The sequence below is a fragment of the Malus domestica genome, chromosome 10 (genome assembly GCF_042453785.1).
Source record: "Malus domestica chromosome 10, GDT2T_hap1".
Classification (NCBI taxonomy): domain Eukaryota; kingdom Viridiplantae; phylum Streptophyta; class Magnoliopsida; order Rosales; family Rosaceae; genus Malus; species Malus domestica.
In genome coordinates this window covers 37,900,880-37,923,498 of record NC_091670.1, presented here as the reverse complement: position 1 = coordinate 37,923,498, position 22,619 = coordinate 37,900,880, and the positions used below count along the sequence as shown (strand labels likewise).

Sequence of the window (22,619 nt, the reverse complement as noted above, 5' to 3'; positions counted from 1 at the left end):
TCGGGTCGCCGCCACGATTATTTCAAAAATGTTCAGTGAATCGGCAAGGGCGGTCTAGGCACCTGGTTAAGCTGACATGCCCCGATCGCGATGTCCGTGGGGCATCGGGATTGTCACGTGCTGGTCGACACCCGAGGGTGATGAAAGCCATTTATTGAATGTAAATGTTGAGAACAAGAAATAAATATGACTTATAAATTTAAATATAATGAATATGCATTTAAGGAACTCGTTTAGAGCATATACTAATCTAGAACACTAAAAGAAAGAATATAAATTGAATGAATAAAAGAATGCGTTCCACACCAATATGACTCGAAGAAGCCGATGTGGAAGTGCCTTGATGCTGGGATCGTACGCCTCGAATTTAAATCATAAGGGGACGCAAAACAAACATAAGTAGATCAAGTTGATATATATATATATATATATATATATATATATAATAAAACAGTTATCAACATAGTAAGTGGTAGCTTTTCCGAAAACTCTAGCATGCCATAAAATATGTCATAAAACATATATCGTATATAGTGTGCTAACTATTGGTATCATAATCGCCAGAAAGCAGAACATAGAACTCTTCCTTCAGAACACTTTCTTCACAAATATCAATCGCTTGCAGGCTCCTATAGCACCCACCCAAAGACATATATAGTATCAATCGCTTAAAGGCTCCTACAGCACCCACCTGAAGGCATATATATAGTGACCACTAGATACGCACAAAACCGTTGAACATAGTCTTTCCAAACATAGGTATATATATTACAAAACATCTTCATAGTATAAAGTCATCCATCATCTATACTATAAAGAAGTGTGTGAAAACATGTTCTAAATAGTATATCGTCATCCATCAAATATCCTACAAAGAACATGGGTTCGATAGAAAATATGGTATTCCAAAATAAGCTTAGTATAGCATGATAATCAATTTCTCATAAAACGTTCACAAAATGTATTCAGTAAATCATGCTTTTCATGTATGCATTTCTACTATTAAAACATGTATTTTAGAAATGGTCCACTCATAGATACTTTGTTATCGAAGAGCCATGCAAACTAGCGAAGACAAAATCGCCGTAAACAATTGCCCCAAAACACATAAAGGGTCTAATTAATAAAACTATACTCAAACGATTTAATTTGGAAAAACGAACGTCAAAAATGGATTCAGGACGTCGAATTACCTTAAGAAGAGTTCCAGGTAAATTTCATAAAAGTCAACAAGAGAATATTCCAGGAATATTCATCGGAATATTCCTCGGAATGTTCTAGGAATATTCTTGGAAGGTTCCAACCGGATCTGGGCTGGGTTGGTAACCAGGCTTGGGTCTAAATGAGCTGCTGGGTTGGGCCAAGGTTGTAGACCCAAAGGCCTAATTTCGAAAGGATTTTGGGTTAAGCTTTAAAGGGTTAGGTTTGATGTTTAATGGGCCAAATGCCCTAGCTGGTAAGGCCTAAAGGGCTTGGTTCGAAGGGTTGGGCTTGGGAGCACACTACATGTCATGCCCCGATCCCGACCTACGTCCATGATTGACACGTGATGTCATCAAATAACCATATATCTAACATACTCGTCTTCGAGATATGTACCAAGCACATGTCATGCCTCAAATTGCGTAGTAAATTTTGTACAATTTATGGCTGCATCTAACTTTCTCGTTAGAATGCCTATGTACCCTACACAGGGATCAAGTCATTCGTAGTTCATCTTCGCTACAACTCGACATATAACACAATCTGTTCAAGCCAAAAGGCATAACATTCCTCGATCAAACATTTGGACTTGACAAACATGAAATTATTCGATTCAAGCTACATAACAACCCACATGACAATCAAGGTTTCTATTTCATCCATCATATAAATCATTATCTTTCAACATAAAATCACAATTCATATCATATGATATATCAAAGAATCAGCAAAGCACAATAGTATCATCTAGTCGTATTGATCACTTATCTAATCATATTAATAACAATCATATTCAACATCATTCCACAATCACCTCAAGTAACCCATTCCATGAGTCAAGGAGACACGATATTAACATTTAATTACGTTAATTAGTCAACCAGATCACATATCAGTGCACGAAATTAAATAAAGGAATTCTACATAATTCCCTGCCTGGATTCCAAGTAATAACCTGATAATTCTAATTTATATTCACAAGGTCTATTGTGGGTAATTCTCATTCATTCAAATCTAAGATTCTAGACTAACCTTATGGCAATGAGCAAGAGCAAGGAATCTGGACCACTTAACGGAATCCAACAGTCTTGGGTTTCGGACCACTCAACAGAACTAAAATACCAAGCTGCTTCTCGTACTTTACAATGACCTGTCATATTCAGTGCCTACATCAAGGGAATGGTGCACTAGCAGATCAGAATTCGGTTAAGCTGCGAAGCTCGGGTGAGTGACAGTAATACAAGTATGTGATATTCAATAAAAATAGACCATCGATCACAATCTATAAACATCGAGTATAAAAATCATGCTTTATGAAATCATAATCAAGTCGCTGAAAACTCCGAAGGAGTCACCTAGACATCCAACGGCTTTTCCCATTCAAACCACCAAGATTCCCAAACACCATCGTTCATATATACATTAAAACTAGGGCTAGAGGGAAGCAGTTTGGCCGAAACCTACATAAGTAACCAAACAGGAAGTAGTCTCCCAAAGCGGATTAACCAAGTAGAGCCACCATTGAGAAAGTAACCAAGTAGGTAGTGACCCCCCCCCCCCCCCCCCAATGCGGATTAACCAAGCAGAGTCACTACTACATCTGTTAGGAAGTAATCACCCAATGTGGATTAAGCAAATGGTGTGCGTTGAAGACAACGTTACAGCCTTACAATATATTTTGATTTTTTTTTTTTTTTTTTTGGTTCCATACAGTATTTTGATTATAGCTACATTGTTCGGATAAGATATGGTGACAGAATTAGTGAGATTCACGTAGTCTAGTACCAATTAAAAATAATAATTACGTATGTGATTTACTTTCCTTCCTAAGTTCCTATTTAATATGTCTAAAACTATATACAGGTATCAACTGCTTTTACAAATATAGTATCGAGACACCAACTTGCTAATTAGAAGCTTGTAGCTCAGGTTGCTGCTTCAATGCTTCGATTGAAGAAGAACCACTCACTTTGATTTCTTCATTACATCGTTGAAGAAGAATCACTCATGTTTCTTTGTTCATTATAATTGTTTTCCTAGTAATGAAATGATTATTCTTCCTATTATAAAACAAAAAAATTGCATCCGAGTCTTAGTTCGATTTCCTCTTCTCAATATCATATTTACAAATATTTGTAATGTGAAAACTTGCTAACTATTATGTTGTTTTTAATTTTGTTACTACTAATCCAAATGGTCTTGAGTCTCCCTTTGACAGTTTCTATGTTGTGAAGAATCCACATAATTAATGATGCAGATTTCTCATTATCTGGCAACATATGAAAGCCAGATCCTTTTCTGTTTCTTTTCCATACACTATGTCCCTTTCTTCCTGCCTTTTTTTATTTTTTCAATCACAAATCCTAACAGTTTGAAGCTCATTCAAACGGAATCCAATAGCCAAAGTCGTTTTTTCTTTTCCTCAAAAATCTGATTTTGAATTAGTTTTTTTTTTTTTGTTTAAATTTAGTGAATTCGAAGAGTTTGCTAACAATCCTTTTTATATAATACAAAAATCAGCCTTCATGCACGCGCGTGTAGAAGGCATTTTGTGAATCACAGCGTGCTATACATGACTTATACGTTTTAAATGTATTTATATGAGTGAATAGAAAAAAGGAAAGTCAAATATTGGAAGTAAATGAATAATCTTAGATCATATTAGAAGAAACCCCTTAAGATAGATAATATCATTTGTTCAAAAAAAAAAACATTTGACAACTAATTTAATCACATTATTATGCACGTGTGAATGACCTCTTTTATAACTGATATTACACGTCTATCAAGATATTTTGAACTTGTTTAAAAACAGAGAAAATAAAATTTAAAAAATAACTGATAGAATCACATTATTACTAGCCTATTGTGAGGTACTAATTTAAAAAAAAATTGTACAAAAAAATTTAATTATTAAAAAAACATTGTTAAAATGATAAAAATACGCCTACCACATTTGATGCATTATTTTGGGTTGCTTTTGAAGTTTTTTGTTTGAGGGGCATTTTGTCTAATTATTTTTGGTGAAGCTTGTGACACCAAAAAACAATATTCATTAGACTTGTTGGCTTTATATATATATTATACAAAAATAATTGGTATGCACCATCCAGCATATTCGATTTCCTTTATCTTAACATTTAACTATTTAATCCACTAACGTTATTATTTGTCAAGAAAAATATACAAAAAAAAAAAAAAAAAATTTGAACAAACGATAGTTTCCATACTAATAGGATGGGGGGAGTGGGCTAAGTCTTACAATGAGTGTCATAATTATGTGGTTCAACTTCGCCTTTGGTGATAATCGAATTTAAGACCTCTCACTTACAAGTAAAGAGAAATATCACTAGACCGTAATAATAATTGACTTTTTTTTTTGCTAACAATAATTATTGTTAAATTGAATTAAAATTAAACTATTTGACAAAAAAAATTAAATTATATTAAATAGAGAGAGGAAAGGAGAGAAAGGAGTCGTAATGTGAGGAAACGGTAAAATCTACGCAGCAGCTGATTAGTAGGACTCTGATGTATATGTTGCATCTAGACACCAAACCCTCCTTAACTAAGGTCATTTCCAACCGAATGATCCAGAGAGTCGAAAATAGTCTGAAAACCATCTCCAACTGAGAGCTAAGCCAAAGGGCTCGTGAGCCCCACAGGATAAAAAAGAGCCAAAGGGCCAACCGGCTGGCCCAAAGGAGCCAGCCAATTAGCCCCGGACCGGGCCATAAATTTGAAACCAGCAGCTAACTGACATCATTTACCATGATTTGAATTTTTTTTTAGGCCAATTTTTTTTATAAAATATTTAATTATAGGCCAAAGGTATGGTTAGTTCAATGTTGGGGTGTTTCTTTTATAGGCATGTTTGGTTGCTCAAATCTCTCCCATGGCCGATGTGGGAGTCTCCCACCCACTATTATAGGTATGTTTCCAAAGTTCATTTCTTCACTTCCTTTTTTCTTTTTCTTTTTTTTTATACTCTAAATAAAATCTCTTACATTTGACTTGAAATATATATGTTGTAGTTTTTAAATTTAAGTTATTGTAGTTTTTAAATTTAAATAATAAATTATGTTTGGCCCTCGATTGGAGATTATTTTTTGTCACGTGACTATGTTTGGCCTTATGGTTCTTTGGTCATCTGTTGGAAATTGTAAGCACTATGGTTGTACACTATTTATTAAAATAGTAATTTCTTGAAGAACTAGATGGCTAAAATGAACCCTCTGACCCTCGTTCGGTTAGAGATGGCCTAATCAAGTTGTCCTAGTTTTACACTCTTTTTTCCTTTTCCATCTCACAACACCACACCATAAAGCACATCGGGCACACAAAAAAGTTGATATCTCACTTGTCCTCCTGCACAATTCTCCTCATCAAATAATAACAAAGGAGAGCGGTCATCTGCTCCAGAGAGAGCCCGAGAGAGAGAGAAATCGTCTTCTTCGAATTAGGGCAACCACCATGGAAGGAGGAAGAGGAGGAGGGGAAGGCAACGCAGAAGTTAATAATAATAATGGGTCACAAGAGAAAGCAGATCAAAAAAAGCAGAAAGTCGCCTTCTATAAGCTCTTCTCGTTTGCAGACCGTTTGGACGTTGCGTTGATGATCGTTGGAACGATATCTGCGGTGGGGAATGGACTGTCGAAGCCGCTCATGACTCTTGTGTTTGGTAATCTTATTAACACCTTCGGTTGCACCGATCCTGGTCACATCGTTCCCATGATATCTAAGGTACATATACATTTATTTTTAATACATCGATATTTTTACACTAAGGAGAGGAATAGTTCGATTAAGCCACACAACGGCCAGCTTAATTTAGTATCGAATTCGTCATACACGAGATTCGAACTAAGATCTCACACTTTCAAGTGAAGAGAAATATCATCAGATCGTAGTACTGAGTGACGGGTACATATATACATTTATATACGTACATGCATTCGTATTCTTGATTACAAGAACATTAGGATTCTTGGTGGTTTTTTTTCTTCTTTTCTTATTTGATTGGAACAGAAATGCAGGTTTATTTCTTTTTTTTTTTTTGGTAAAGGTTATATATCATTTTATCTTTTTTTTGGGAAAAGATTATATTTATTTCTCAAAACACTGAAAATCATTAGAACTCAAAGAGTGTACGGCTTTCTTTGCGTTTCTTGAAAGTTCAAAAGGGCCCTATTCTTCTATCTATCTTTTTTTTTTTCTTTCTTTTTCTACCATAAAAAGAAAAATATATATTTCTTTCAATCACATTAAGCCAAAAATCATGGCGACCAAAAACTGTGAATACGGCATCAAACAAAACCACTTTTTCTAGGTTACGTCTCATGCACGTACTTCTTTCCAAGTCATTTTTTTCTCAAATTTTGTTTTTTGTTGCAGGTGTCTCTAAAGTTTGTGTACTTGGCCATTGGCACTGGAGCTGCAGCACTTCTACGTAAGTCTCAATAATTCTAAATTTGTTAATTGGGAATCTTTGTTTAATTACACCAGTAGGTTGATTAAAGTGTTTGTGTGAATTTGCAGAGGTGGCATGTTGGATGGTAACAGGAGAAAGGCAGGCTGCTAGAATTAGAGGCAAGTACATGAAGGCAATTCTAAGGCAGGACATTGGCTTCTTTGACACTGAAACTAGCACTGGAGAGATCATTGGCAGGATGTCTGGGGACACCATTCTTATTCAAGAAGCCATGGGGGAAATGGTAATTAACTTACTTTGTTTTTTTTGCTTAACTGCTAATTAATATACTTAATCGTTTATAGTCACCTAATTAATTTTTAACTTTTAATTGAAGACAGTGGGTCAAAAAGGTCCTTAAATTTGTTCTCCAACAGTCTGACAAAATGCCTAAATTGCGCCTGAGATTGTGCCGCAAGCTGCAACTTCCATGCGCAAGTTGCTGCAGCTTTGTTTTTTTATTTGTCTGATTTGTACTGTTGGAATGTAAATTGGTTCTGATTGTTTGATTCAAGTTACAATGGTGGTCTACTTAAGCCATTAGAACAAGCGTAAGGTCTAGATTCAACCCATCTATGTATCAGTTATATGTCTTAGATTTAGTCAAGTGCCATGTCCTTATAGATTATAACTAGTAATAGGCCCGCGCGCTGCTGCGGGAGTTGAATGCACCAGCCTTAACAACATGAATAAGACACATTTAACATGAAAAAAATTCAACATAATCGTGAACAAACAAAAGGGATAGCTAAGTGAACAGTGTTAGTAAGAAAAACAACTTAGCTTTTATATACATTCAACCAAGCTGATTACAAAAATGTGATTGTAAAAAATGTTCTGCTTCCCTAAGAAACAAAAGCAACATGAATTTTACACATATAAGACATCTGATATTAAACCTAAAATCATGTAATTCTGTATGAAGTGGAGAATAATGCAGAAAGATGGTTTTCTATAGTGCTACCAATGACAATTAATTTCTCATGAAAAAAAGAAAAGAGAAACACAGGTATAAAAGAATATTATTTTTTATAGTTGCAAACATTATGAATTCCAAAAAGAGAAACTACATATAACACTTCAATCACATATCTAAGCATCTAAAACGTGGCAACCCAGATACCATTCAAGACATTGCTCAGCATCATGGATAAACTAACCTATCTGTGTCCCTGTGCTCACTGCATGTCATATACACCCGACCAACAGGGCATAGGAGCTTAATGAGGAAAACTTTCAGCACCACTCTGTACCTGAAAAATGAGGGAGGAACTAAATATGTATTTGTGAATGGGGTTAAGCTGCTGCTAGTTTTGTATAGTGTAATAATGCAACTGCAAATAGACCAAGTTATTGCTACTAAAAGCTTTTGCAAAATCATAAAACTCTTTAACAGTTTGAACCCTACTGAAAAGTTTATATGAGTTAAAGAACAGTCGTACTTAAGTGCAGCAAGATCATAAGCTCTTGCAGCTTCTCCTCCATATCAGAACCACCTGCAGTCCAAATTAACCAAGATTCAAGGCCAAAGCAAGAACAAATTAGTGATAATTTAAACTAAAGTCCCTAATTATTGTTGCAGAGAGAATTCATATCAAGATTAACTACATTATTTGATTCGAATGGAATCCAAACGCAGCATAAACATGAAAGGTAAAATATTAATACCAAAAGTCACATTCAAGTAGCAATTAATAGCATAAATCAGATTTTAGTGGCATGGACCAAAATAATTCAGTAAAAAAGAAACAATCCCAAACAAATAGAAAGAACTGGAGAAACAATTCAAAACAAATCTTTGGAAAGCAACCCCATCCGTCCCTCACCCTCTCTCTCTCCAATTCCAACTTCTCCCTACATCTCTCTGTCTATAATAGATGTGCAGTTTTATTAATCTTTGTTGCCGAAGCATGCAAGATAGTGAAAAGACAGTTTATCTAAGAAAAAAAAGGGCACATTGTCCATCATATAAAGCAAGCGTGGAAGGAGAAGAAAATTAATCATAATCCAGAATATATATTCGGAATATTGGTGTATAAAACATAAATTTCAAATTATATCTAAGGTAATTAAAATGCCAAACCCTTTCAAGTAAGCTTGGCAGCCACTGATCAGGGTGTGTTACAAATAAGAAAAACAAAACCAGATGAACAACCAAATGTAAGTCGTAATCTGCAGAAGATTAATACCTTCACTAACTAAATGAACCAAGAATGAAAACATCCAAGATTAATACCCTCCTGTCAACCCCCCTCTCCACCTGCAACCCATCAACCCCTCTGTGAACCATGCCTCTCACCTCTCTCTCTGCGTTCTTCCCTCTGTGCAAGCCCATACTCACCAACTCCCTCAATCAACTCTCTCTCTCTCTCTCTCTCTCTGCCTTCTGTCCGTGAATCCCTGTGCATCAATAATCTGAAAACCCAGTTCGATTTTTCATTGCTCGGATGGAGAAAATTGAGGAATGAAAGAACAAATTAGGGCTAGGACTAAAGTTGAGAAAGATGGAGAGTTGGGAGAAAGGGAGACTTTGAAAGAGAGTGAAAGAGAAAGGGCTAGAGAGAGGAGTGTGACAGAGATGAGAGGAAAACACGGGATGGGATTGCCAATCCCTGAAATCACTCTCCCTACCCCCAAATACCTGAAATCTCTCATTCTCACACTGTCGCCCTCCCACTCACCCATGCCAGGATTGCCATGGCTTTGTCTGTGCCGAAGACAAAACGAAGTGACGGGGCAGTCTCATGATAAAAAGACGATTCTACCCCTCCATCTCATCATCCTCACCGTGGGATCTGAAGATGAGATGGGCAGTCTCGTCATTCAACACAATAAAAAATTTCTGAAGCAGAGCAATCCTGGTAAAACCGTAAATATTTTGAAATCTGGTCCAAGACAAAATTAACCTCCTAACTTTTAAAAACTACCTTCCAACCCAGCCCCAAATCCCACAGTTTTGTTGTAGATAAAGCAAAATCGAAGGGGGAGGAATTGACCTCAAAAGACAAAATTATCCTCCTAACTTTTAATAACTACCTTCCAACCCATCTCCAAATCACATGGTTTTGTTGTAAATAAAGCAAAATAAATAAATAAAACAGTGCCTGCCCTCCCCCCTACTTTAGAATAGAAAAGATTTTATCATTTCAGACATGCTGATGAAAACCCCTTTAAAGCAGTCAAAATGAAATGCAATCAACTATAAATCCGTGATCAATGTGAATTGAAAAATGAATAAGCCTAGTGACATGCAAGACAAAGACCTGATACTGTTAAAAAGAATGTAAAAAGTCCCCAAAAAAATCTTGTTGCAGCCACAAATCAGTTAAAGAGTTCAAAGATAAGCAAGCTTGCTTAGAAGAGAATTATCTTTACACCCGGAGAACAGCATATGCAGCAAGCTAGTACTGATGAAATACTCAAAAAGGCAAAACTCATTTTCATTTCTTCCCAAAATTAAACATAAAAATGTAAAAATTGATCTGCTTCGAACTAAAAAATTCGGAAGAATGGAACTGGTAACAGAATTAATCCAACTATAGACTATACCTCGCAACAAAATATACTAATCTCAACCCAACATCCTTATTTCTATAGATAATCTACCACCGTGTTTACCCTCCCTTTCTCTGTTGCTAAATTGAAAAGGTCATGTTTCTGTTTTTGAAAGATGCAATTACATTGCAGAAAACGACATGTTATAAAAATTGAAAAAAAGAAGAAGAGAGAAATCCCAGATTAATGCATGCAAACAAAAAGAAATGAGTAAGGAAATTAAAATGTTTGGAAGTAAATCACGAAATCTCCTCAATTTTTTTTTTCTAGAGTTATAACAATACATTATATTTGCAATTGCACAACCATGAATAACAAAACAAACAAAGTATAAGAACAGGATCAAATTCGAATTTTTTTTTCCACCAAACAAATCATCATATCAAGCAACTTATTTTGTTCATATTTAATTTTTGACATAAACTCACTGTCACTGAACAAAATATACTTTGTAATGGACAACGGAACACCCTAACTTAAGCAACTTTACAATCCACCATCCCTATTTGTTAATATAATTTCAGCTATATCTATATCTTCCCCCTTTTTCTCAGTAAACAAAAAAAAATCCATCTTCCTTTTTTCACAGCTATAATAGACAAAATTGTGCCCAAGTTTAATACACACAAATTTAAATTTAAATGTCCACAAATGAATCACCAATTAAGAAGTAGAGAAACAAATAACCATAGTTTCTTAATTTCCTTCTAAGTTAAAGCAATAGACATTGTCAAGGTTTTTCAATTTGCTTTTAAGTTATACCAACAGATTAACCCACAACCACAGAGAGCAAAACAATAAATGTAAGAGTAGAATGAACACCGCATTTTTCTGCTGCGCGATTACAAATTGCATGAATAATTATGTTTAAAAGACTACCAAAGTTAAATGGAGAACAATCGGCATATTTCTAATCTTCACCCATATGAACATGTTGGAAAAAAATTGATTAAAGTCTATGTTTAAACATCAATACTTAGTGAATTACTAAATCATGAGGAAATGAAAGGTTTGCAATTAGGTGCAAGAAAACCCATCAGGCCAAAATGCTAAAACAATGCTAAAAAATACAGACCACAGTTTTTAAATTGATAAGAAATGATAACATTATAAACAACCAACCACACATTCTTGAACATATATTGTAAATATGTTGTTCTTCTTAAGTCTTAACTGAGATAGCATTTTCAGCTGCAAACAAACTCAACCAATGAATAACAGATAACAGAAAAAACCTTGTAATCCTTATCTGCAACTTTGGAAATGATGCAATTCCGTCAGCTACAAAGACTGAAAATGCATCAAACAGAATAAATAGTGAACGTAGTTGTAAGCCTTGAGCTTTATCTAAGCTATAAAAAAATAAAAGGCACTGCAAAAATTGACAGAAAAATGATTTGAGTAACATAATTTACACCAATAAACTACCATTGAATTTTAATTTTGAAATATATTCTCCATACTCCCCGAACCATTAAAACAATATTAATTACATACATGTGGAAATCTATTTACAACCCTAAAAAGTGTTTTTAACTCCTGAAGCTGAAACCAAAACCAAATTAAACCAAATGTAAGAAATTTGAACAGAAAAAAACATGACAAAGAGCACCACAGGTAAGGATACAGTGAATACCACAGGCAATATTTGATCAGAAAATACATGACAAACAATGAGCACCACACTATATGATTTTCATTGCATTTATGATCAATTAAAATGGAATGTGATACAGAACTGAAAGTACAGGTACCATTAATTTAGAAATTGTGGTGCCTAAAAGTAGTGAGCACCACATTATCTGATTTTTATTGCATTTATGTACACACTGGATACTGCAAACCTAACCGGTAATTTTAAATGACAAACCTCGATTTCCCTCCCTCCCTCCCTCGCTTGTCAAACCCAACCAATAATCGATGCTGGGGTTATCAAATTTGCTTGTCAAACCCAGCCATAATTAATTGATGCTGGGGTTATCAAATTTAATTAGCATAGAAAATTATAAATAAACCCAAAAGAAAGTCCAAAACAAAACTCTGATTTCAATATAATCAAACTCACACACAAAAACAAAATTCTACTTCAATATAATAAAAAACCAAACAAAAGTCAGAATTCAATAACCGCAAAAACTGATATAACAAACAATTACTATGTATTATGACTGCACATGAATATAACAAACACAAACTTCTTATTTTGACTAATACTCCGCATTAAAAAGTAAATATAGACCTTAACCGAGGTACGGACAACAATTTGGGTGCTCACACGGTCTGGCTCGAAATAGGCACCAAGCGAAAAAACAATAAAATTTAGTTTTGCAGTAAATTCCAAAATCTAACACAAATGAAATTAAAAACAATAAAGAATCACAGTATATTATGGATTCTAAAACATAACCAACCAAATATTCAACTTTACAGTAAATTGTAGATTGTAAAACAAAAGGAAATTAAAAGAATTCAACACCTGTAGTAAACTAATCAAACCCAAATATTGGTTTCCATGGATATACAAAAAGAGAGATACAAACCTTCTCATTGACCTAGTCTTCATGTCCTCTGCAAAATTTGGACAGCCCCAAATCAATCAAAACAAAATCTAGCTAATTTGTATACATATGTATATCTTAGAAACTTATATATTTGGAGATTGATATAGAAAGGGAGGGATAGAGTACCGATGAAACCGATAGAGAATTTAGGCGTGAGTATCTGTGATCACAAAACGGACCAGGAACGGCCAATTTCCTCAGAGCGTCTTCAACTCTTAGTTTATTTTCTTTCAGTTCTATCTCAATTTGTGATCAAAGCTTGGGACATTTAAGAAAAAAAATTAAACAAATGAATTACCATTGATCATACATAATAATCCACATTGTCTGCATGTATTTAGAAACTTACCTGCATCACAGAAACACCATCAGACACTTTTGCAATTCTTTCATCAAGAAACAAATCTTAAGTCAACTAATGTTGAGGCACAATAAGAAATAATATCAAAATTATTAAAAACTAAAATGATTGACAAATAATTTATTAAAACTGAACAGAAGATCATCTTACAATGCTACATGTGAGAATTCCTTAGCCCACCTACTGATGACTGAATGTGTGAAAAAATAGGCTGAAGAAGAGTAAACCACGCATAAGTTGAATATGAATACTTGGTTGCAAATGACCTGAGTGTTAAAAGTAAATTCATATAAACTTACCATGCATTTGAGCATTATTCAACATTTCATTAAGCACAAACAAAATGTAATCTACACGTTGTAGATGAGATAATACGGGTTTAGGTGTTAAGCGATATGCAAGAAGTTAGATAAGTGAAGAAATAAGAACCTTGACAGCTTATCACTTCTTATACTTAGGACTCAGTGTTGGAAACTTGTGTACCAGGCATAACATGTGAAACATTATTTATTCATATGAATGTGAGAATGATTACTTTCAATGGCATTCCATCTAGAAATGTAAAGGGAAGCTGTAATCGAATTCATCTATACTTCACAATGTCCATGGCTGTCAAATTACATTCATTAGGTCAACTCTTTTGTCAGTTTTCTATAGTCAATCTTTTGTTAATTTTTACATTTTGCTCATCACAAAAGAGTTTACAAAAAATGAATCACTGTACAGAACGCAACGCAATTAGGAAACTTATATCTTATTAAGTTTTTCAGTAAAACACTTGATCCACAAATATATACAAATGCAGGAAACCATATCTTGGTTGCCCACTCCATTAGCTTCTATTGGCAATACCAGCATATTGGCTCAAAAGCTATATCTTGTGGTGGCATTGATATTGCCACTTTGCAGCAGAAATAAAATTAAATATGGGGACTTTTATATCTGATGATATTTTTCAGTCAAAGGCTGGATCCACAAACATATACAAATAGAGGAAAGCCATATCTTGGCTGCCCACTCCATTAGCTTCTGGTTGGCAATACCAGTAAATTGGCTCAAAAGCCATATCTTGTTGTGGCATTGAAATCGCCACTTTGCAATAGAAATTAAAAAAAAAAAACATCATATATTCCGTAATACTATCTCGAAAGATGAGTAAAATAAAAAACAGGACTTTTCAACTTCTACTTTGTAGTAGAAGAAAAAACCAAACACTTACTATGTATTATGACCTTAATTCCAATTGCCATTTCAAACTCCCCTCAATCACGACCTGTAGGAAAATATCAAGCCCAAACATAAGTCCACTGAAATCTGAATTCAATATAATCAAACACAAACAATATACCAAACTCAACTCCGATTAAAAAAAAAAAAAAAAAAAAAAAAAAAAAAAAAACCTAAACTAAACTATGAAACAGAAATCCTCTGAAACTCCAATTTCAATATATAATCAAACACAAAGAAAATACCAAACTCAACTCCAATTATAAAAAAAATAAACTAAACTATAAATTGAAACTTTCAATAGAATAAGCCCAGAATTTTAAATTACTTACCTTGAGAACAGAGGGTTTTGCAACCTACAAACAAACACCCAAAATCTGAAAACCCTACAAACCCAAAATCACAAAAACAACTACAATGAAACGAAAAAAGCAATTACAATCAAACTAACCTGTCTATGCCATATGAAGTAAACCACGTCTCATGTTTCGTATTCCTGAACAACACATTGTCTATTCTGTACGCACACAAAAAACACTCAATATTCTTACCAACATTATACAATCTATACAGACAGTATCATATATGTATTTGCACATAAAGTATAAATATTTTTTGATAGAATCAAACTTAAATTTAATAAAAGGATTAATCACAAATTGAAACTAATTGAAGTGTTTGACAAAGACCAGGTGGGCGATTTTATTAAAAGATGAGTTAGGGAGCCCCTGGAAGAGAAAAATCCAATTGAAGAATTCAATTACTGAAAAATACTGGGTAAATACTAAGACTGCCATTTGTAAAAGCCAAACAACAACAAACTTTGACAAATTAACTACAATTAAATTAAGATGACATTCGATATACAAAGACAATCTGAGAAATCAAAGGCTCTGAAATCAATACCGTATTTCATGTGCCTTTTACTGATAGTGAACCTAGCAGCAGAACCAGGATACAAATTTGATTTAGAACCTTGCTATCTTTGTCCTTGTAAATATGATATTTTGGCATCGGCAATATATCACAAAAAAAACAAATATATTTGAACTCAAAGAAAATATACATACATATACAATATATAATTAAATGACATACCTTGATGGCCTGTGGATCTGCGACCTTGTTTCGAGAAGAAGAGCAGAAAGAAACAGTTCTAATGATGAGGCAGTGCAAACTTCTGAGTGGGAATTGAAATTAGAAAAACGTAAATTTCAAACCATTTATAAGTCCCAAATCACAAAAGCCCCAAATTTAAACAAATTAAAGCCACCCGGATGTACAACCCGAAGAACTCACCGGAAAGCCATAGCTTTTCTGCCTAAAAAATTCCTTTAAATCAAACCGAAAAATTGAAGATGGTTACCTGAATTCAATAAAAATTAAAATATAATGAATCAGAAAAATTGAAAAACCTAAAAATATACGAAACGATCCCAAATTTTGGAATTGCTTTAAACCAACCTGCCATGAAATTGGGTCCACTGCGCTCGCCATTTCCCACTTAGGAGGGAGGGCAGGCGCTTTTCACGTTTGTTTTGATCTTCCCTCTGTGCAAGCCCATACTCACCAACTCCCTCAATCAACTCTCTCTCTCTCCCTTCTCTGTCCGTGAATCCCTGTGCATCAATAATCTGAAAACCCAGTTCGATTTTTCATTGCTCGGATGGAGAAAATTGAGGAATGAAAGCATACCCAAACCAAAAGGTCAGACCTCCATACTTTTCTCATCATCAATAATCTCTCACTCACCCAAAAGGTCAGAGATTTCCAAAACCAAAAGGAAATTAAGAGAGAGAAACGGAGGAGAGAGAGAGAGAGAGAGATCGGAGTACCCCCATACTTTTCTCTGGTTGTCCCCCCTCTCCCACTCATGAAATCGAGGATCTCCAGCAATGGCACTGACATCCCCACTCCTCCCTCTCCCTCTCTCTCGCTCTGTCTCTCTCTCTCTATCGGAGGCATGGCCTCCCGTCCCCGAATCCCTCACTGAATGACAGCATACCCAAACCCACCCCAATCTGTCTCAAGCATACAGGACAAAATTACCCTCCTAACATTTAATAACTACGTTCCAACCCAGCCCCAAATCCCACGGTTGTGTTGTAAATAAAGCAAAATCGAGGGGGGAGGAATTGACCTCAAAAGACAAAATCACCCTCTGAATTTTTGAGAATCACCCCCCAACCCAGCCACATTCGGCTGGCATTGTTGTAAATAAAGCAAAATCAAAACAAAGGTGAATAGCGCCTGCCCTCCCCCCTACTTTAGAATAAGTAATGTGCGTGGTAGGGGTGCAACTGGGGCAGGTTGGAAGGGCGCAACCTAATCTTAACCCAACTTTTACAATTTAGGTTCGGGTTCGGGTTCGGGTTGGGCTCCATTCAGGTTCATTTGAGCTGGGGTTTAATTCGGTTAGGGTTTACTTGGGTTGAGTTCGGGTTACCTAACTTTTTCAAGTTTAATCTTGTAATATCTTAGTTTCCAAGAATTTCTAAAAAAAATTAAGCCAAGTAGCATCAAAGCTAGCTAATTTTAATTTCATAAATCAATCTACTATAAAGTTTTAGGATTCAGAGACTACGAATACGGGGTGAGTAATCAAATCCGCTTATTCCCTAAAAGCTTAAGTAATTATAAAGGGTAATTTATTAAAAAAATATTAGAAAGGGCGTTGGTTTTTGGACTGGGATCACTTGGGTGCAGTATAAGCATTAATTGATACGGGCTACAATTTGGTTAGTCGAGTTGGGTTGGGTTGGATTGGCAAATGATCAACCCAACTCAACCTAATCAATGAAAGAGTCGAAATTGGGTTGGGTTCAGGCAGATTATAACTAAAAAAAAAACCCACTTGTTCGAGTTTAAAGTCGAGTTGGACATGGGCGGCTTCAGATTGGCCCAACCCAAATTGCACCCCTAGTGTGTGGCTTAGATTGGATCTAGTGGCAATGATGTAAGAGAATGTTTTACACTGAGCTCTCCAATGATTTGAGCAGCAACCTTTACACAAAAATACATAACCTTAAACATAAGCCACAACCTTATAGTGTGTGTGGCTTAGGTTGATGCTCAATTAGCTCGTTCATTCCTTCTTCCTCAACATTTTCAAATCAAGAAATCAAACAGAACAACCCCTAAAATACTAAAATCCAACATATACGTCACAACGTCTCAAGGCAATGTAATCTAACTGAAAAATGTTAGCAGCATAATTTACTACAGAATGAAGTTTTGAGGGCCTTTTTTTTTTTTTTTAATAATCTTTTGTTATTTATAATTTAATTAGTTTGGTCCCTGTCGACACCTTATAATGTTAGGGAAAAACACTTAAAACTCCAAACTTTTGAGGAAAACCCGTCATTTGTAGTGCAATGGCATGGTAATAGTTGAGTCCGCAGGTTTATTTTTCGGTTCAAATTAGTGCTTTAAGTATTTCTGACAATGAAAGGGAGTTTAATTTGAAGGGTTTGTTGTGAAGAAGTCTTCTTACTTGTGGTTTCATTTGGTCTTCACTTTGACATGCATATATGTATGTATTTATAGAAGGGTTTGTTAATTTGTGGCAGGTGGGGAAGTTTATACAACTTTGTTCTACTTTTCTTGGTGGGTTTGTGATTGCTTTTGTCAAGGGGTGGCGGCTCACTGTTGTATTGCTGGCCACCATTCCTGCCATTGTCATTGCTGGGGCAGTAATGGCTACTATCATGTCGAGAATGTCGTCCCGCGGACAGTCTGCTTATGCAGAAGCTGGCAGTATAGTAGAACAAACAGTTGGTTCCATTAGAACAGTAAGGCCTTGATGCTAAACCTCTTTAATTTAACATTTCAGAGTTCATAACTAATTACATTATATATCTTAATTAATTAATGTGTGAAAAATAAAAATGTGTTTCAGGTTGCATCTTTCACTGGGGAGAAGCAAGCAATTGAACAGTACAACCAGAAGCTAAAAGTTGCTTACAATACTATGGTTCAACAAGGGTTAGTCACAGGGATTGGACTCGGAATATTTATGCTTGTCATCTTCTGCTCATACGCGCTTGCGGTATGGTATGGATCCAAAATGATCATCAAACATGGATATAATGGAGGCCAAGTTATCAATGTTATATTTGCACTCATGACTGGTGGAATGTAAGTATATATACCGGTTCCTGATTCGGTAATGTCATGACATATTATATTGTGCATTGTATAGAACCATGTTCAATGTGCATGCTTAAATATCTTTCGTAAATGTTTTCGTGAATTTAGATGATGACATTTTTCACTTCCTGATACATTTTGATTGTGGCTTGTTCGATTAGGTCACTTGGTCAGGCATCACCGTCTTTGAATGCATTCGCATCAGGGAAGGCTGCTGCATATAAAATGTTTGAGACCATCAGCCGAAATCCAACTATCGATCCCTACGATACAAGTGGAATTGTATTGCAAGATGTTAAAGGTGATGTCGAACTCAAAGACGTGTATTTCAGGTACCCTGCCAGACCACACGTGCAGATCTTTGCTGAGTTCTCATTATATGTTCCAAGTGGCACAACCACTGCCTTGGTTGGGCAGAGTGGAAGCGGGAAGTCGACGGTGATCGGGCTAGTAGAAAGGTTTTATGATCCAGAAGCCGGTGAAGTACTTATAGATGGCGTGGACTTGAAGAAGTTGCAGCTTAAAGCGATAAGGGAGAAGATCGGGCTGGTTAGTCAGGAACCGAATCTCTTTACAACAACTATAAGGGAGAACATAAAATATGGGAAGGATGATGCAACAGATGGGGAGATTAGAAAAGCAACTGAGCTCGCAAATGCAGCAAAATTCATTGATAAGCTACCCCAGGTAAACCGACTTTTTATGCAGTTTTTCATAATCTTACAAAGTTCTACTTTGACCTTTTTTTTTTGGAGTTTGGTATCTGTAACATGAAATCCTGCTTTACTTTACAGGGGATCGACACAATGGTAGGTGAGCATGGGACATCTCTATCTGGTGGACAAAAGCAAAGAATTGCAATTGCAAGAGCCATTCTGAAGAACCCGAGAATTCTTCTTCTTGATGAAGCAACAAGCGCTCTGGATGCTGAGTCCGAAAAGATTGTTCAAGATGCACTGGTGAACTTGATGTCAAATCGCACAACCATAGTTGTTGCGCATCGCTTAACAACTATTAGGAATGCTGACTGCATTGCAGTGGTGCACAGAGGAAAACTTGTGGAAAAAGGTAATTACAATATGCGTGCCTGCACTATCATTCTCAATTTTCGACAAACTTGATCCTTAGCCTAACGTTTCCGTTGGATTGAGTATAGGGACTCATGATGAGTTGGCCAGAGATCCGGAAGGGGCTTATAGCCAACTAATCCACCTGCAAGAAGGATCGAAAGTGGACAACGGAGCACAAACCTCTGATCCGAATAGAGTGGATACCAGCTTAGATATACATAGGACTATGCTCAGCTCTGGGAGCCGGAGATTATCAATGAGAAGGTCTATAAGTAGAGGCTCATCAGGTGGCCGGCACTCATTCACTGTTGGCTTTGGCATTCCCGGTCCAATTGATGTCCAAGAGAATGAAGTAGGACACGAGGACGATCATGACAGACCTAAGGTTGATCCCGAAAAGCGCAACACAGTTTCAATCCGAAGGCTGGCCGCCCTTAACAAACCCGAGGTTCCAGTTTTGCTTCTAGGAGCCATTGCTGCAGCAGGGCATGGAGTACTTTTCCCTATCTTTGGCTTACTACTCTCGAAAGCCATTGGAATGTTCTACGAACCGCCCAATGAGCTAAGGCACAATTCTAGAAAATGGGCCTTAGTTTATGTAGGTTTAGGTTGTGCTGGTCTGTTAGTGGTTCCTGTGCAGAATTTCTTCTTTGGAGTTGCAGGTGGGAAATTAGTGGAGCGAATTCGTGCCTTGTCATTCCAGAAGGTTGTGCACCAGCAAGTCAGTTGGTTTGATGACCCTGCAAATTCAAGGTATGTTAAAAGAAATAGTAATTTTGGCGAGTTATGAACTCTCAATATTTCAACATAAATCTTGTGTTCTTTCAGTGGTGCCATTGGCGCAAGGTTATCTACGGATGCTTCAACCATTAAGAGTCTTGTTGGTGACGCCTTAGCGTTGATTGTGCAGAATATAGCAACAATCATGGCAGGGCTGGTTATAGGTTTCACAGCTAACTGGAAACTGATGCTGGTAGTTTTAGCCTTTTCGCCGTTGATTCTTCTGCAAGGAACACTTCAGGCAAAATTTCTTAAAGGGTTTAGTGCAGATGCCAAGGTGAGAGTCTTGCCCCAAGAGTTTTTATTTTGTCAAATAAAAAATTTGTTGAATGTAATTGTAACGTTTTGACTATCTGCAGATTATGTACGAAGAAGCCAGTCAAGTGGCAAACGATGCGATTGGTAGCATCCGAACGGTTGCATCATTTTGTTCTGAGAAGAAGGTGATGGAGGCATACGAGAAGAAGTGTGAGGGTCCGTTGAAGCAAGGAGTACGGTTAGGAGTAGTAAGTGGTTCAGGTTTTGGCTTTTCATTCTTCTTAATGTTCTGCACAAATGCGTTGATATTCTATATTGGAGCTGTTCTTGTGAAACATGGTCAAGCTACATTTGAACAAGTATTCAAGGTGAGATTTTGCTGTTCTTGTTCCTTAAATTACTCCTTAACTTCTTCGACAAAGTGCTTCTACTCTAACTCTAACAAATCATTTTTTTCTCAGGTTTTCTTTGCTATAACAATCACTGCAATGGGGGTCTCACAAGCTACTAGCATGGCTCCTGACTCCAACAAAGCCAAGGACTCAGCAGCTTCGATATTTCGAATTCTCGACAGCAAGCCTAAGATTGACTCGAGCAGTGATGAAGGCATAGCGTTATCACTTTTAATTGGAGAAATCGAGCTTGATCATGTCAGCTTTAAGTATCCTACACGTCCGGATGTGCAGATATTCAGAGACATTTGTTTGAAGATGCCCTCCGGAAAGGTAATTACCACCACCAGTTTGTTGTGAGTCTGTCTGTTTTGTTTATTTGCATTTGAGTTATGGGAACTGGTTTCTGCAACACCGCTGTTTTGGCATTTGAATTTAATAAATCAAAGGAGAATCAAGGGGAAAAAGTAAACAGGGTGTGTGGAAATCTTTTCCCTTGTGTTATATATATGCATACTTAGCTTAAAATTCCATCTGCAGACTGTTGCTTTGGTTGGAGAGAGTGGCAGCGGGAAGTCAACGGTAATAGGCCTCATAGAGAGATTTTACGATCCTGATTTAGGTCGCGTGCTACTAGACGGAGTAGAAATCCAAAAGTTCAAGCTAAACTGGCTGAGGCAGCAGATAGGGTTGGTTGGTCAAGAACCAGTTCTCTTCAACGAATCCATTCGTGCCAACATTGCATACGGCAAGCCAGGAGATGTTACCGAGGAAGAGATCATAGCAGCGACAACAGCAGCTAACGTGCACAATGTCATATCTTCATTGCCTCAAGGCTACGACACCTCAGTAGGTGAACGAGGGGTTCAGCTATCAGGAGGTCAGAAGCAAAGAATCGCCATTGCGAGGGCTATACTCAAGGACCCAAAAATCCTTCTACTTGATGAAGCTACAAGTGCACTGGATGCAGAGTCCGAACGCAAAGTGCAAGACGCATTGGACAGGGTTATGGTGAACAGAACAACAGTTGTAGTTGCGCACCGCCTTAGCACGATAAAAGGAGCAGACATAATTGCAGTGGTGAAGAATGGCGTGATTGCGGAGAAGGGAAGCCATGATTTCCTAATGAAGATCACTGACGGGGCTTATGCTTCTTTGGTGGCACTTCATTCCAGCTCAAACACATAAAAAGATAAAGAACTTAGACAATCCGAATCCGAGTATATGTTTGGTATTGCATCCGTAAGCCACACATTGCAGTGGATGGATGTGCGATTGCAGAAACTGTAAGCTAAAGATGTTTTGAGTTTGTGTTTTGACATGAGTTTAGTAATTAATTGCGTAATCATTGGTAAAATTTGAGCATTTTTCGCACTTGATTTTTTTAATATTTCTTCATTTTTTAGTGACGATAAGCAGCAACTCAACTGTCGAGAAAGATTTGCATTAGTAGAATTTGCATCTCAAATATGGGTCTGTCTTCAATGGATAATACCTATTGTGTTGAAAATAAATAAATAAAACATTTCATTTGAAAAAATAAATAAGTAAAATTAGTTCACTAAACTCAAATTTGGTTTGGTAACTTAATCA

General features: G+C 36.3%; 2 protein-coding genes across 27 annotated transcripts; one reads left to right on the top strand and one right to left on the bottom strand.

The window, feature by feature from the left end:
• The first annotated feature begins 5,530 nt into the window (after positions 1-5,530).
• LOC103446263 (ABC transporter B family member 9-like) lies at positions 5,531-22,383 on the top strand. 4 transcript variants are annotated; one of them, XM_008385350.4, is made up of 12 exons: positions 5,541-5,946; positions 6,598-6,652; positions 6,742-6,917; positions 17,947-18,168; positions 18,276-18,514; positions 18,688-19,213; positions 19,321-19,594; positions 19,683-20,349; positions 20,425-20,653; positions 20,736-21,002; positions 21,096-21,359; positions 21,567-22,383. In XM_008385350.4, the coding sequence occupies exons 1-12, from the start codon at positions 5,677-5,679 to the stop codon at positions 22,212-22,214; spliced, it is 3,837 nt and encodes a 1,278-aa protein (XP_008383572.3). In that variant the 5' UTR covers positions 5,541-5,676; the 3' UTR covers positions 22,215-22,383. The 4 variants fall into 4 exon arrangements, with proteins under 4 accessions (XP_070661807.1, XP_070661805.1, XP_008383572.3 ...); XM_070805706.1 differs by having other exon boundaries at positions 5,531-5,946; positions 20,736-21,359; XM_070805704.1 differs by having other exon boundaries at positions 5,540-5,946; positions 6,766-6,917; positions 20,736-21,359.
• Positions 7,351-16,486, bottom strand: LOC108174841 (uncharacterized). Of its 23 annotated transcripts, XR_011571802.1 has the most exons (15): positions 15,842-16,074; positions 15,677-15,743; positions 15,476-15,557; positions 15,284-15,315; positions 14,829-14,894; positions 14,710-14,754; positions 14,370-14,423; positions 13,301-13,361; positions 13,139-13,175; positions 12,916-13,047; positions 12,769-12,796; positions 11,464-11,518; positions 8,116-8,169; positions 7,834-7,926; positions 7,351-7,518 (listed from the first exon to the last, which is right to left on the bottom strand). XR_011571802.1 is itself a non-coding variant. In XM_070805710.1 (14 exons), exons 1-4 carry the CDS (start codon positions 16,340-16,342, stop codon positions 14,859-14,861), a joined length of 543 nt encoding a protein of 180 aa, XP_070661811.1. In that variant the 5' UTR covers positions 16,343-16,486; the 3' UTR covers positions 7,351-7,518; positions 7,834-7,926; positions 8,116-8,169; positions 11,464-11,518; positions 12,769-12,796; positions 12,916-13,047; positions 13,139-13,175; positions 13,301-13,361; positions 14,370-14,423; positions 14,710-14,733; positions 14,829-14,858. The 23 variants fall into 23 exon arrangements, 5 of the variants coding, with proteins under 5 accessions (XP_070661811.1, XP_070661814.1, XP_070661810.1 ...); XR_003767556.2 differs by lacking the exon at positions 11,464-11,518 and having other exon boundaries at positions 13,301-13,416; positions 14,710-14,733; XR_011571804.1 differs by lacking the exon at positions 14,710-14,754.
• Positions 22,384-22,619: the final 236 nt, after the last annotated feature.

Bases quoted from the DNA above. Each gene is read 5' to 3' on its own strand.
- LOC103446263 (XM_070805706.1), top strand. From the start codon at position 5,677: ATGGAAGGAGGAAGAGGAGGAGGGGAAGGCAACGCAGAAGTTAATAAT. The intron at 5,947-6,597 runs GTACATATACAT...TTTTTGTTGCAG, and splicing joins TCGTTCCCATGATATCTAAG to GTGTCTCTAAAGTTTGTGTA. The intron at 18,169-18,275 runs GTAAGGCCTTGA...AATGTGTTTCAG, and splicing joins CAGTTGGTTCCATTAGAACA to GTTGCATCTTTCACTGGGGA.
- LOC108174841 (XM_070805710.1), bottom strand. From the start codon at position 16,342: ATGCCTCCGATAGAGAGAGAGAGACAGAGCGAGAGAGAGGGAGAGGGA. The intron at 15,997-16,072 runs GTATGCTTTCAT...ATTGATGCACAG, and splicing joins GGTCTGACCTTTTGGTTTGG to GGATTCACGGACAGAGAAGG. The intron at 15,558-15,841 runs GTTGGTTTAAAG...ATTCCCACTCAG, and splicing joins TGGACCCAATTTCATGGCAG to AAGTTTGCACTGCCTCATCA.